The sequence below is a fragment of the Brachyhypopomus gauderio genome, chromosome 2, assembly GCF_052324685.1.
Source record: "Brachyhypopomus gauderio isolate BG-103 chromosome 2, BGAUD_0.2, whole genome shotgun sequence".
Classification (NCBI taxonomy): domain Eukaryota; kingdom Metazoa; phylum Chordata; class Actinopteri; order Gymnotiformes; family Hypopomidae; genus Brachyhypopomus; species Brachyhypopomus gauderio.
This window is the reverse complement of record NC_135212.1, coordinates 49,439,898-49,452,738: the sequence shown is the minus strand read 5'-3', so window position 1 is coordinate 49,452,738 and position 12,841 is coordinate 49,439,898. Positions and strand designations below refer to the sequence as shown.

Sequence of the window (12,841 nt, the reverse complement as noted above, 5' to 3'; positions counted from 1 at the left end):
TGTCTAATTAAATTAGTTTAATTACTGTACAGTGCATGCCATTATGCGAGTGTTGTCACCACACATAAGACTCTTCAAGTGTTAAAATGTTGCTGCAAGTCATATAGTTACCACTTTGATAAACTTTAAATGGCAGATAAATCCAAAGTTAATTTTGGAATTTAATTAAAGAATTTGATTAAATATGCATTTTGCATACCCTTGTACAAGAAATAATATTGTTACCAGACGTTATGCTAGTAAAGGGTTAAAAGATGTTGCTGCACGTCATGTAGGTACCAGAACGACCGTAGAGTTAAAATGCCAAATGTGTAAATCAGAATGAACAAGTTAACGTAATCTCATTTGTACTTTGCATGAGACTTGCTGTAAACGGGACAGTTTCTAAATTGAGAGTTATATATTTAAGAAGTAGGGTTCAAATACCGCTACATAATCTCATAGCACTATTAAAGGTGGTGTAAAGGACCGACTACTCCACTTCGCAAACTCCCGTTACTGAATAGGCGTCTCTTCCAGACCGATGTGACTGTATATAACTCGTCGCATAACTCCAGAATATTTCTCGATTGTTTTGCACACGAAAGCGCGAAGGCTCTAACTTTTTAAAAAGGTTTTGCTCCAGTGTTTGTCCGCTTACCTTGAACGTTGGACATGTGGTGGATGCTGTTTCCCCGATGGATCTGGTTTTTGTTTGGCCAGTTCTGTGTCTTGTCTTTGGACCTTCGGGTCAGGGCAATAACTTTGTCAAAAGTCGTGTATTCTCACGCTGGAATGTGTCCTAATGAGATGAACCCGAATCTCTGGGTGGACGCCATGAGCACCTGCATGCGCGAGTGTGAATCAGATCAGGTGAGTGCATTCTTCGTCTCGCGCTCGTAGTGTTCTTTTTTTCTGTACCCGTTTTTGTATGCTACTTCATTTTGACTGCGAGATTTTACGTAAGTTATTATGAGCGTTTTATAGTACTAAGATGTTAATTGTAAGCTTTACAAATTTTGCACGGCATTTGGCGGTTACTTCCATGAACAGACGTCAAGGTAACATCTAAAAACAAAAATAATATAATTTAGCCTAATTCAAATGAGTAGATCAACTCCAAAGTGTCACACATTAATGAAATAAGATTACTTAATCAGAAATTCTTGTGTTTAAATTTTCGGGTTGTACTTTGTACAGGGTTTCTTGTTAAATTCGTTACTGACGTTTGATGTAGTTGCGCTTACCCACACTTTGCAATAAATAAATAAATAAGCCCTGGTAAAAGACACTCTGTAGCAATGAGAATCCTATCGATGAAGAGTGTAACATATCTGATGGATGTATGATTTTTATTCCCGTATCCTTCAGGATTGTGAGACATTTGAGAAATGCTGCCTAAACGTGTGTGGGAGTAAAAGTTGTGTGGCAGCGCGCTATATGGACATTAAAGGGAACAAAGGACCGATGGGGATGCCAAAGGAGGCCACATGCGATAAGTTTATGTGTACCCAGCAGGGCTCTGAATGTGACATCTGGGATGGTCAGCCGGTGTGCAAGTGCCGTGATCGCTGTGAGCGGGAGCCGCGTTTCACCTGTGCCTCAGATGGCATGACCTATTACAACAAGTGCTACATGGACGCAGAAGCCTGCTCCAAGGGCGTCACCCTCAACGAAGTCACCTGCAGATATCACCTCATGTGGCCCAATACCAGCCCTCTGCCTGATGAGACAACCATGCACACCACCACTGCCCACATGGAGACTACCCCTGAGGACATCCAGCCACCCACTGTAATCAGCAATCCAGCACACAATTTTGTGTTTGTGGGAGAGACGGCGAGCTTCCTGTGTGAAGTGACGGGCAAGCCCAAACCCCAGATCACGTGGGAGAAGCAGGTGGAGGGGAAAGAGAACACAGTCATGCGTCCCAACTATGTGAGCGGTAACGTAGTGGTGACTAATATTGGCCAGCTTGTCATCTATAATGCTCAGCTCCAGGATGCTGGAATCTACACCTGCACAGCCAAGAACTTGGGTGGATCCGTACAGACCCACTTCCCACTGTCTGTCATCCTTCGGGAGCCTGCTGCCAGTGAAGGCCAGGTGAACTCCACCCGCATGCCTGCCGAGGAGTGCCTGAAGGCGCCTGATATAGGTGACTGTGGAGAGGAAAGTATCAGCTGGTACTATGAGGCCAAGCGCAATAACTGCTTTACCTTCACCTACAGCCAGTGCAACAGGAACAGGAATCACTTTGACACATACAAGTCATGCATGTTGTCCTGTGGAGCAGAGCTGGCTGCCCCCTGCTCTCTGCCCAGCCTCCAGGGTCCTTGCAAAGCTTATGAGCCACGCTGGGCATACGACCATCTCCTCAAACAGTGTCAGTCTTTCGTCTACGGTGGCTGCGGTGGCAACGAGAACAATTTTGAAAGCAAGGAGGCCTGTGAGGAGATGTGTCCCTTCCCCAAGAACCACAACTGCAAGCTGTGCAAGCCACGGCAGAGGATGGTGACCAGCTTCTGCAAGAGCGACTTTGTGATCCTGGGCCGCATGACAGAGCTGACCGAGGACCAGGAATCTGGACACGCTCTTATAATGGTGGAGGAGATCCTGAAGGATGAGAAGATGGGGCTGAAGTTCTTTGGGCAAGAGCCCTTGGAGGTGACCCTGCTCAACATGGACTGGAGCTGTCCGTGTCCAAACATCACAAGTGCTGAAGGCCAGCTGATCATCATGGGGGAGGTGCACAATGGGATGGCGGTGCTTCAGCCCGACAGCTTCGTGGGCAGCTCCAGCAGCCGCCGTGTACGCAAGCTACGGGAGGTGATCAGCAAGAAGACCTGCATCTTTCTCAAGGACCTGGGCAACGTACAGTAGTATGTGCAGTGCTGTCGCAATGCTTCAGACTCCCTGATACACCATGACTGCTCTTTTCCCTTGTGCCTTTTGCTGTGAGACAGAGCAAAACTGTTATGTACAAATTTGATGTTATCATACTACCTAAAGGTATTTAGCCCCATTTTATTGTTTGGACAAGAAAAACAGTGAATTTTACACAGGATACACAAATGTCTCTCTGTATTAAGGTAAATTAAGGTAAAAAAAAAACTGTTTTCAAGCACTTACGTTGTAAAAATTTGCAAAAATCTTCTTATAACTATATTTTAGTGTGACTAAAATTCAATTTGTACAAATTTTCTTTTAAATCTGAGCAGGAAAAAATAAATGCCATATAGGCAATAGATTAATTTAAATCTTGTGGCCTTCAGGTAAAGCCTGAAAAAGCCTATCAAAGAATTACTTTGATAATTACTGGCAAACCTTTCTAATTTAATGGCTATATATATATATATAAGCTTTCCTAATTGAATCAAGAACTGCCATATTCATTTTTCAGTTTATGCACCTTGTAATTGTGTAGCATTTTTACCCTCAATTTGACCTTAACTTTATTTTATGGTGTATTTATTTATTTTACCATCCTAACTCATATATTTTTTCATAGCAACTCATATTGTTTTTTCTAAAATATGAGAGTCAATATATTAATGAGATAACTTTTACTTAACAAAATTAGTTTTGCATCACCATGAATGTAAATAACATTTATGTACATGGTGAAAGAAAAGGTGATTAAAGAATAGTACTCCATTGATTACATGTCTTGGTCTTACTTCATTTCTTTATTCCTTAATTTCTTCGTACCACTGACATGGACGTGGGGAAGCCTGCAGCCGATTAAGCATGCAAACATTTAAAACTCAAAGGTTTTTTGGCTGTGCTTTGTGAAGGGAGACTTTTTGTGCTGGATCGTTCCCTCCCCTTTCCCACTCCTCCATTGTCGGTCAGCGCTGGCCCTCGAACTTGAGCAGGTCACATTCCAGCTGTATGGTGGTGGGGATGTGAGGGGGTTGTCAGGGGGGGAGGGGGGCCAAGGGGGGGTGGGGGGGGGGGCAGTCTGATCCTCGTGTTGTGTCTGGGTCTGGTGTACTCTCCTCTTCTGCCGACCTTTCATGTGAGTGCCTGAGATCTGGGGGCTGAGACCCCCACTGCCTGGCCCTCTCATCTTCTCGGTCCGACTTCAGCCATGCTGTGACACTGTGCCAGTAGGGAAGCTGCTGCTCACACACGCATGCACACACACACATGCACACACACACGCATGCACACACACACACACGCACATGCACTGCGCTCTGTTTTAAAGGCAGCACTTTGAACTCTTGACTTAAGCCGGATGGGAAAGAGAGGTCCAATGCGTGCTTGTTTTCCCCAGGGTGGGCCTCTGATGCCTGCTACTTCAGGCTGGCCAATGAGGCCCAGGTCCATGACCCTGTAAGAGGCTAAAGAAAAGGGGGAGACAGAGAGAGGGAACGCAAGAGCGAGAGAGTTCATTATAACTGTTGAAAAGTGTCAAGTACAGCAGTCAGGCTCAAGTTCACTGGTCACTGACAGCTTCCTCACAAGGTTCAGGTCTGCTTAATTATCAAATAATGAGCATGTGTGAACTAAAATACAAAATAGACATAGAATGTGGTGAAAAACTGCCATATAGCAGAAGCTAATCAGGCTGCAATCACGTGTACATAAAAGCTGATGTAAGTGATTTATTTGAAGAACACTGTACCATGGAGGCTGTAATTAGAATAGTACCTGTGAAAATAAAATACATATATATGATGTGACTACTCAGCAACCAAATTAAATAATGAGGACTTTTCTGTCCAAAGAGGACGACTTCCCTGCCTGTCTGTTATTGTGCATGGAGCACAGTGAAGGGTGACCTCAGAGGGGGAGGGGCTTAGAGAAAAGCTGTAACAGAACTTCAGATTAAATGAATGCACGGACGTGTTCAATGGCTGCATTATCAAGAGCTAAAAAATTTATTACTGCAGCTTTAATAAAAAAATCCTTTCACATCTTTAGACTTTTGCACGGCCATTTGTTTCTTGAAACGTATGACTTCTCTCAACAGTCAGAAAGGCTGTAAGACTGACATCTGCTGTTCAGTAGGAGACATGTTTAAATAACGGCTCCATTTCAGGCTCCATTTCACTGATATAGCTTTTGAGTCCTTTGAATAGGACGTGTTTGTGTTTATGTTCTTCCTTACTCAAAAGGAATCGATATTTCTCTTCTTTATTACCATATGTGTCTACTTTGGAAAAACACACACACATGCACACACACACACAACACTTCCATTATAATAAAGACTGTGTTACAACTATTACTCTTTACTCAATGTTACACATTTAAATTGAATAGAATAGACATTTAAATAGAATGTGTCCTATTCAAACTTTATTAATCATTTTGCTTACCAGACTTACCTACTTGTATATGTATGCAATAATGGAATAAATATTAATAATAAAACATATCAGTGATTCTCATATCAGGTTTATCATTCTGAAACAAACAGCAGTACTTTCTCTCAGTCAACAGCAGGCAGGAGGATATTCTCCAGAGCTCATAGTCAGCTCCTCACAGGGTCTCCTTGCGGTGTGTCAGCCACTGATTCATCATTTTATGGACGGCTGGACGTGTTGCCAGGCAGAAAGGAAAGTGCCTCGAAATAAACAGAGCAGCATTTTACATGCTGCAAACTTGCCTAAGCATTGCAGCGAATGGAGAGCTGAAATGACCCCCAGGTAAATGAGAAACAGCACTGACGCTGACGTTGCTCAAGGAGACGATCTGGGCTTTTATGATTTGGGATTTACTTGTCATATACACGTGTGAGCAGTGTAATGAAAGACAGTCTTCACATATGCTGCCCTCTTCAGAGGCTGTGGTCAGACATACAGCATCACAAGATTCCAAATAGGGTTAAGGATTTAACAGTAGCTATATGACAGTAAAGATTCAAACCAGCAACTTTCCAAACGATAACCCAAAGTCCTACCCACTAGGTTCCTATTTGGCCTGTAGTACACGAAAGACCCACATTCCAAAAACAAGCTCTCACATGCCGACCCTATCCTCATCTTTTATTTTGAGATATATAGACTACTGTATATTTATTAATACCTAAACCACATCACAAATTAGCTCAGCACAAAAATGGTTGTAAGGATTACAGTCGCCCTAATTTCTCTGTGCCACTAGATGTCACCATAGCCTTATATTCTCTGTTTTATGACACTTGCATGATGCACAGGATATTATCTCATTAACTTTTAGGGGTCTAAAGATCCAGACCTCGAATCCATATTCAGGCCTGGATTATGTTCCCTGTAGTTGATTAAATGATTAATGTAACTGGTGGATCACTTTGTTGTCACACCTGACTCCTGGATAAAGGGAGGGGTTCAAATCCACAGGACCTGGACCTGGAGAACTGTGATTTGAATATTTCTGATGTAAGGTTATTATTTTTCCGCCCCAGTTTTCAGATCTTTTGTCTGTATAATATAATGCCTCTGTGACATTCTCATAAATCCGTGAGCGAGGATCAGAGGTAAACTCAAGCCTGTGTACCTTTTCAGATTAGATAATACAATAGAAATGTTTATGGTAGCAATGTCAGGCACTAGATATGAGATGATGTAGAAGACATGACCCCGTTTGCCCTTGTGGTTGCTATAGCAACTCAGAAAAGTTCAGGCCTCATTAATGAAAATGTAACAGTTTAGTGTAACAGCTTAGCTGAATAGGCACAGTATATCATCCTGTCTTGATGACTGATAGACCCACAGTATAAGCAGTGCTAGTGGACGGTTAGGGAGATGGACGTTTGAACAAGGGTGTGCTATGAGTGTGGTCATATGGTCACATTCAACAGCCCGATGAAAGGGAACACAGTCACAGCGTAGGAAATGCACTGTACTCTGATCTAGCATTAGCATGAGCTACCAAGCAGGCACCTGGCACCCCCTGTGCTCAACCACTCTCCCTCTTCATTTGTCCATAGTCCTGCCCTCCTAGGCCTGTGTATGGTTATGTACGTATGTGGCAGGCTGTGTACTATGTGTGTGATGCACACATCAAGCCAGTTCTCGTTTTTTTCTTTTCAGTGCTTGAATCAAACCAGTAAAATGTACTCGGACCCCAGAGTGTTGTTGCTGGTATTAGATAAATCATTTTAATGCAGGCAGTTCTGTTGAGAGGTGCTTTTGTTTTGCTCGTCATGTCACTGAGATGTCAAAACCTCCAGCTCTTCTCCCGCCCCCTCCCTCTGATGATTTTGGAGGCACAGCACAGATGGGCAGTGAACTCTGCTCTGTTGCTCGCTGACCTTCTCGGCCATCGAGTGTCCGTTGGCTTGTCAAATGCCTGCCCCATAATTACTTACCGCTTGTAGCAGGTGGGAAGAAATAGGGGGACGCGCACGGCGTAATAACCAGAGTGAGGGTGAGCGGAGGGGGGAGTAATCTAGCGAATAATCAACATCATAAATCATCTGCTTTATTGATCCTGACTACAGGATGTTGAAAGGGGAAGTCACATGAGACAAATATCAGCTTGACCCTTTATGCATAACCATGACATGGAGCATTGATCATGGTGCTAAATAACCCTTTGTTCAATGCACGTATGTCAGGGCTTTGCTACGCATTGCATATCATTTGTCCACAACAGCATTTATAGCTACACATATAAATTAGTGCCTGTGTTTTGAGATTTTTTTTGAGTGAGATGGATGTGTGGAACTAACAATCCCAGAGTAAAAATACTAATCAAGCACACTGTGCTGAAATATTGGTGTTTGCTAGAACATAATAGACAAAACATTGCCATTGATCTGCTGTTTTCCTTTAGACGCTTGACAAATATGGTCCCACACAGACAAGTACACACAGACGTGACTTGTGTGTGTGTGTGTGTGTGTTTGTGTGTGTGTGTGTGTGTGTGTGTGTGTGTGTGTGTGTGTGTGTGTGTGTGTGTGTGTGTATTTTATATCATCAAGCACTTTTTAGTAAAGAAAAGAGGCAGTAAGCACTCTCTTTTTCCCTTTATAGAGAATAATGCCAAAAAGAGTGTGTCCATCCCCCAGTAGGGATCGCCGGCATAAGCACTCCAGCAGATGGCTCAGTAAATCGGCCACAGTCTGCTGCACTGGCCATGAATCAGCCCTCAGCCCCCTGCTACGGCTGCTGTTGCTGCGGCCGCTGTTGCTGCGGCCACTGTTGCCGCGGCCGCTGTTGCCGCGGCTGCAGCTAATGCTGCTCAGAGGAAATGCAGTGATCACACCTGTCCGCCCTGAACACATGGACTGAGATTAACATAGGCTGATTAAAAGCAAGGGGACCTGTGCTCAGGAATGTAAAAGATGGCTGTGGGTCAAACCAGATATGCATGGCTTTATGTGTGGTGGGCCATGCCTTCCAGTCTGGGGAGTGCAGGTGTCCTGAGTGAGAATTTGGTTTTGCTTTTTTCTCAAGCAAGGGAAGCATCAAAGATATTTACAGGGTCTAAAGGGGGGGGGGGTGACTAGGAGTGGAAGTTGTGCATGCTTCTCCATGCTGCCTTCTTGTGGTCTGCTCAGCATTGTCAGCAGCAGCAAGATAAACAGTCCTTCTGCCCTCCAGTCTCACATAAAAAAAACACGTGCACACACACACGCACACACACACACACACACACACACACACACACACACACACACACATTTGGAATTGATTGATATTTCTAGCCGTGGATGATTACTTACCTGTTCTTGCATTTAGATCGAGTCAGGCAGCAGAGGAGTGTGGAGACATTTATGTCACTGCAGCACTGTGGTGCGACTTACTTTTAAGCCTTTATCTCCCAACTCGCTCACGTTACATAATGCAACCCCAGCAAGGCATCCCAGGCAAAGATTTAAGAGTCACGAAGGATGAAGGTACAAAGAAAGAGAGCGAATGAGTGAGTGAGCAAGAGAGAGAGAGAGAGAGAGAGAGAGAGAGAGAGAGAGAGAGAGAGAGAGAATATGTTTTTTGCTGGATTCCCAGAGAGAGGTAAATATGAAATACAGAGAATGACTTGGCAGAAAGGTCACCCTCCAGTAATGAGACTGTAAATTGTAGCCAATGGTCATGCTATTGTAGACTCAAGCCCTTTATGGTAAGATATCTATAAATGCAGCACACTTGTTGTAGTATTTGTAGGTTATAGTGAAGTTAAATAGGAATTCCATTCAATTAGGTTATTTATGGAGTTTTTATTATAATTATCATTCTTAAGGAAGTCATGAGAAAACAATCTCCATTTGGTGGTCATTCGTCTGTATATGCATTGTGAGCTCAGGGCAGAGCATTACAAAACCTCTCGGTACACAAAGCAAGCAGCACCCAGCCTGAAACCATAAGGCAAATTACACAGAATGGTGTCAAGCCCACGACCCGGTGTGACGTACTGTTTCTCCCGACTCTCCTAATCTTTCGTGTGAAGGATAGAATGCCATAAATTTGGTTTACCTAATGTATTCTATCATTGTTGGGTTTAAGGTCTTACTGGAATGACCCTCTTATCCCTCACTCTTATCTAAATTATTTGGAGATTAGGATTGTGTAAAATACAGTGTTGTAGGGTAAAGGAATCATCTATGATGTTGCACCCATCAGCAACAGAGACAATGGAAGACTTGTTGTTTTTTGTGTAACTTAAATAGTTGACAAATTATTTTCTGATCATGTCTGACCATGTTATGGCCACACAGCTAGATCTGTTTGGAGCTGATCCTCTTTGTTCTCTCTATATCTGCTGTATGTTATTATGGGCTCCTGTTCACATGCTGAAGAGTGAGATGCCATACTGAATGACAAAATTCAGACCCAGTGTCTTTGTTGTGAGGACAGCTGACAGCCAGCCACTGGAAAACATCCATTCTGTACTGATTGTATGTGCATATTGCGTAGATTAAGCTAGAACGATTAAAGAAACTGTACTGACCCAATAAAGTTGCTATACACTGACTATTGGGGTAGGGGGAGATGGGAGGGGGGTTGGGTAGGGGGGTAGTGGGATGTAGTGAGGTGGGTATAAAGAAAGAGAGAAGAGAGAGAGAGAGCGAGAGAGAGAGAGAGAGAGAGTGAGAGAGAGAGAGAGGGAAAAGAAATTTACATTTAAATTAGTTATCATGTTCTGCTGGGCTGTTCATGCATGCAATGACTGCCTTTCTGTCATTGTTGCCTGCCAATGAGGCCATAATTAGCGCAGTGAGGAGCGACTCTGCTTCTTAATCAAATGACAGAGCTGTGACGTACTCTGGGGTTTTTATCACTTCAGGGTGCTGGAGCATGCGCACTCCCAGCTCTACCACAGCACTCGGTGCTATAAAAAGCCTATGGAAAGTGCATTTATCTCCTCCTAACCTTCTCACCCACTGAGGAGACCAGCACTGCTACATATTCATGCTGCTTCACTGTTTGTTTTGCAAGACAGTGTTTGGTGTGTGTGTGTGTGTGTGTGTGTGTGTGTGTGTGTGTGTGTGTGTGTGTGTGTGTGTGTGTGTGTGTGTGTGTGTGTGTGTGTGTGTGTGTGTGTGCGTGTGCGTGAGTGTGTGTGTGTAAGAGAGAGAGAGAGAGAGAGAGAGAAAGAGTGAGAAATAATGAAAGCAAGACGCGCCGTTCATGTTTCATGTTTATTGCTGTTGCAATGTTTATACAGCCTATGAAGCTGTGTGGCGAGGTCTTTTATATAAGCTGAAAGGCAGGTGTGATATATACAGCATTTATATGTTACATATGTAGCAGCTATGTACTGCATTTCCAGAGTTATAAACACATTCCACAGAGCTAGCACTGCTGGATCATACGCACAAGTGGTGGTCTTAGGCAGGTGTGTGTGTGTGTGTGGGTACCAGGAAGTAGGTGGGCAGGGATGCAGGAGTTGTAGGTGTGAAATGCATGCAGCGTTTGTACAGAGTGTCCCCTGGCTGCATGCTGACGCTCCGGCCAGGCGGCGTGTGGAAAAGCAGTGGTGGCTATTATTAGTCCCTGAGTGCCTCCCCCACAGCACAGGCCATGTTTGGTGGCTCAGGTCTCCTAATGGAAAACAAGCTAAGTACCTCATGCTCTACAATGGGCTGAAGGACCTGATGCAGGACAGTGGTTTATGTGAAGGAGAAGGAACTTAGGAAATGAGCTCTGCTTCTCCCACATGCTTCCCTGTATGCCCAGGGGGAACATTTTAAGGTGTTCCTGACGCTTCATATAGCGTCAGCAGTAAGCAATGTGTGACATTTGGTTCTGTTCTGCTGAAGCGAGGCGCTATCATGTTTCCTGTTCCTTTGAGGTTGCAGTTAGCTGAAGGGTAATCATCTTGCAGAAAAAGCCCATAATTAAAGCATAAGAACGGTAAAGAACACTGTGATGTGATTCAACATGGGGCCCTCAAAATACATGTATCTGTCAGGAACAACATGCAGAAAATATAACTTTATAAATACTGTAGATCACCAGTCAGTAATGTAATTTGTTTAATACTGTAGGTTAGATCACCAATCAGTAATTAAATTCCTTAAATTATTCTGAAAATAAAACATTTTATAATAAAATCCACTAAAGCAAACCTAAAGCCTTAAGAAAAGGAGATTGAAAGATGACAGTAATTTTCAAGTAGTGTTTAGCAGGTCATATGTAAATAATAATAAGCAGACGATGTCATGTGCATGTGTATGTTAGGCCCTGTCAACATTATCCAGGGAGTGTACTGAGGTGAACTCCCTTGCCCCACCAGCCATAACAACAAACACAGGCCCAGTTGCTGTGGCACCTGAGGATAAATAGGTCAAATTGTCTTTTGACATCCTAACCAATGACTACCCGGGGCAATGCGTGTGCCCTCTGGTGGCCCCCTCCTCCAATATTGTGCACCAGGTAATTTCAAGGTGTTCTCTATAGCCTCTCTCTCTCTCTCACTCTGTGTTCATCTCACTTCACAGATAAACGGATGACGTTGAAAACATGGTTTAGTCCCATGATGGGATCCCAGGGCAATATCCTGCGTGGCTGAGATTGAAAGGGGATAATCATCGCAGAGAGTCGTGCTCTGAGTTGGCATGCGACCCGCCGACCATCTGCCACGGAGAGAAGGGCTCTTTCTTGCATGCGGTCCCCATTTTCATTTCAAAGTCAAAGATAGCGAGAGGAAATGAACGGAAGCCCAAAAGGACAAGATGTTCTTGGGACGAGAATTAAAGAAACCATGTGATGAGGAAAGGCCATATGTGAAGATGGCAAGGCCCTTACAACAAACCTACAACATGACAAACATACACAGCCACCTCACGGAAAAACAACTCAACATTTGAGAGACATAAGAGACTATTTTATGTTTAGGGTGTAGAAACTGGAATAAATAAGAGGCAGAAATAGGAAATAAGAGGCAGAAGCATGTATATTTGTGATGTAGTAACATCTTTTGATATATACTAAATGTACTATAGAGGTAATTACAGTTATGTACTAGAAAAGTGAACGGTTCTGTCTTCATAAGGAAATCACTACATCCTGTGCAATTATCTCTATATGCTGTAAAGGCATGGGGGTGTGTCTAAAAAGACACCAACGTTTATTCATATAACTACAGTTATCGACGAGTGCTATGAGGAATGTAATTAAATGGAAGCCGTGGTCATTAATTCCAATCTTAGCCAATCAAATTGTCTGCCTAAAACATTTTAAACATCTGTACTAAGCATAATGGCATCTTGTGACAATAGCACATTGGTGTCTTACATAATTCCGCACAGCAGTAAATCTAGTGCATGAAGTGTGGTTTGTTCCTTAACCTCTCCTTACATTCATCAGGTAGGGGTGATAGTAACTATGACTAATTGAATCTAACCCAGTAAATAGGTTGCTGATATAATAAAGGATGTTGGTAATTACAACCATCTACAGAATAATATATAATTACCAAGGAC

At 43.3% G+C, this 12,841-nt stretch overlaps 1 protein-coding gene and 1 long non-coding RNA gene across 9 annotated transcripts in view; one reads left to right on the top strand and one right to left on the bottom strand.

Annotated features, from left to right (window-relative positions):
* The first annotated feature begins 283 nt into the window (after positions 1–283).
* Positions 284–3,455, top strand: wfikkn2a (info WAP, follistatin/kazal, immunoglobulin, kunitz and netrin domain containing 2a). Its single transcript, XM_076997298.1, has 2 exons — positions 284–852; positions 1,351–3,455. Exons 1-2 carry the CDS (start codon positions 655–657, stop codon positions 2,860–2,862), a joined length of 1,710 nt encoding a protein of 569 aa, XP_076853413.1. The 5' UTR covers positions 284–654; the 3' UTR covers positions 2,863–3,455.
* Positions 3,456–3,918: 463 nt separating this feature from the next.
* The window catches only part of LOC143508637 (uncharacterized), a 26,959-nt gene continuing 18,036 nt past the window's right edge, over positions 3,919–12,841 (bottom strand). For 5 of the 8 annotated variants that reach the window (XR_013129413.1, XR_013129416.1, XR_013129414.1 and 2 more), the window contains one exon: positions 3,920–4,328. This is a non-coding gene — a long non-coding RNA (uncharacterized LOC143508637). Of the gene's footprint in view, positions 4,329–12,841 lie in introns of all 8 variants that reach the window. The other 3 variants (XR_013129415.1, XR_013129410.1, XR_013129417.1) reach the window with 1 other exon arrangement.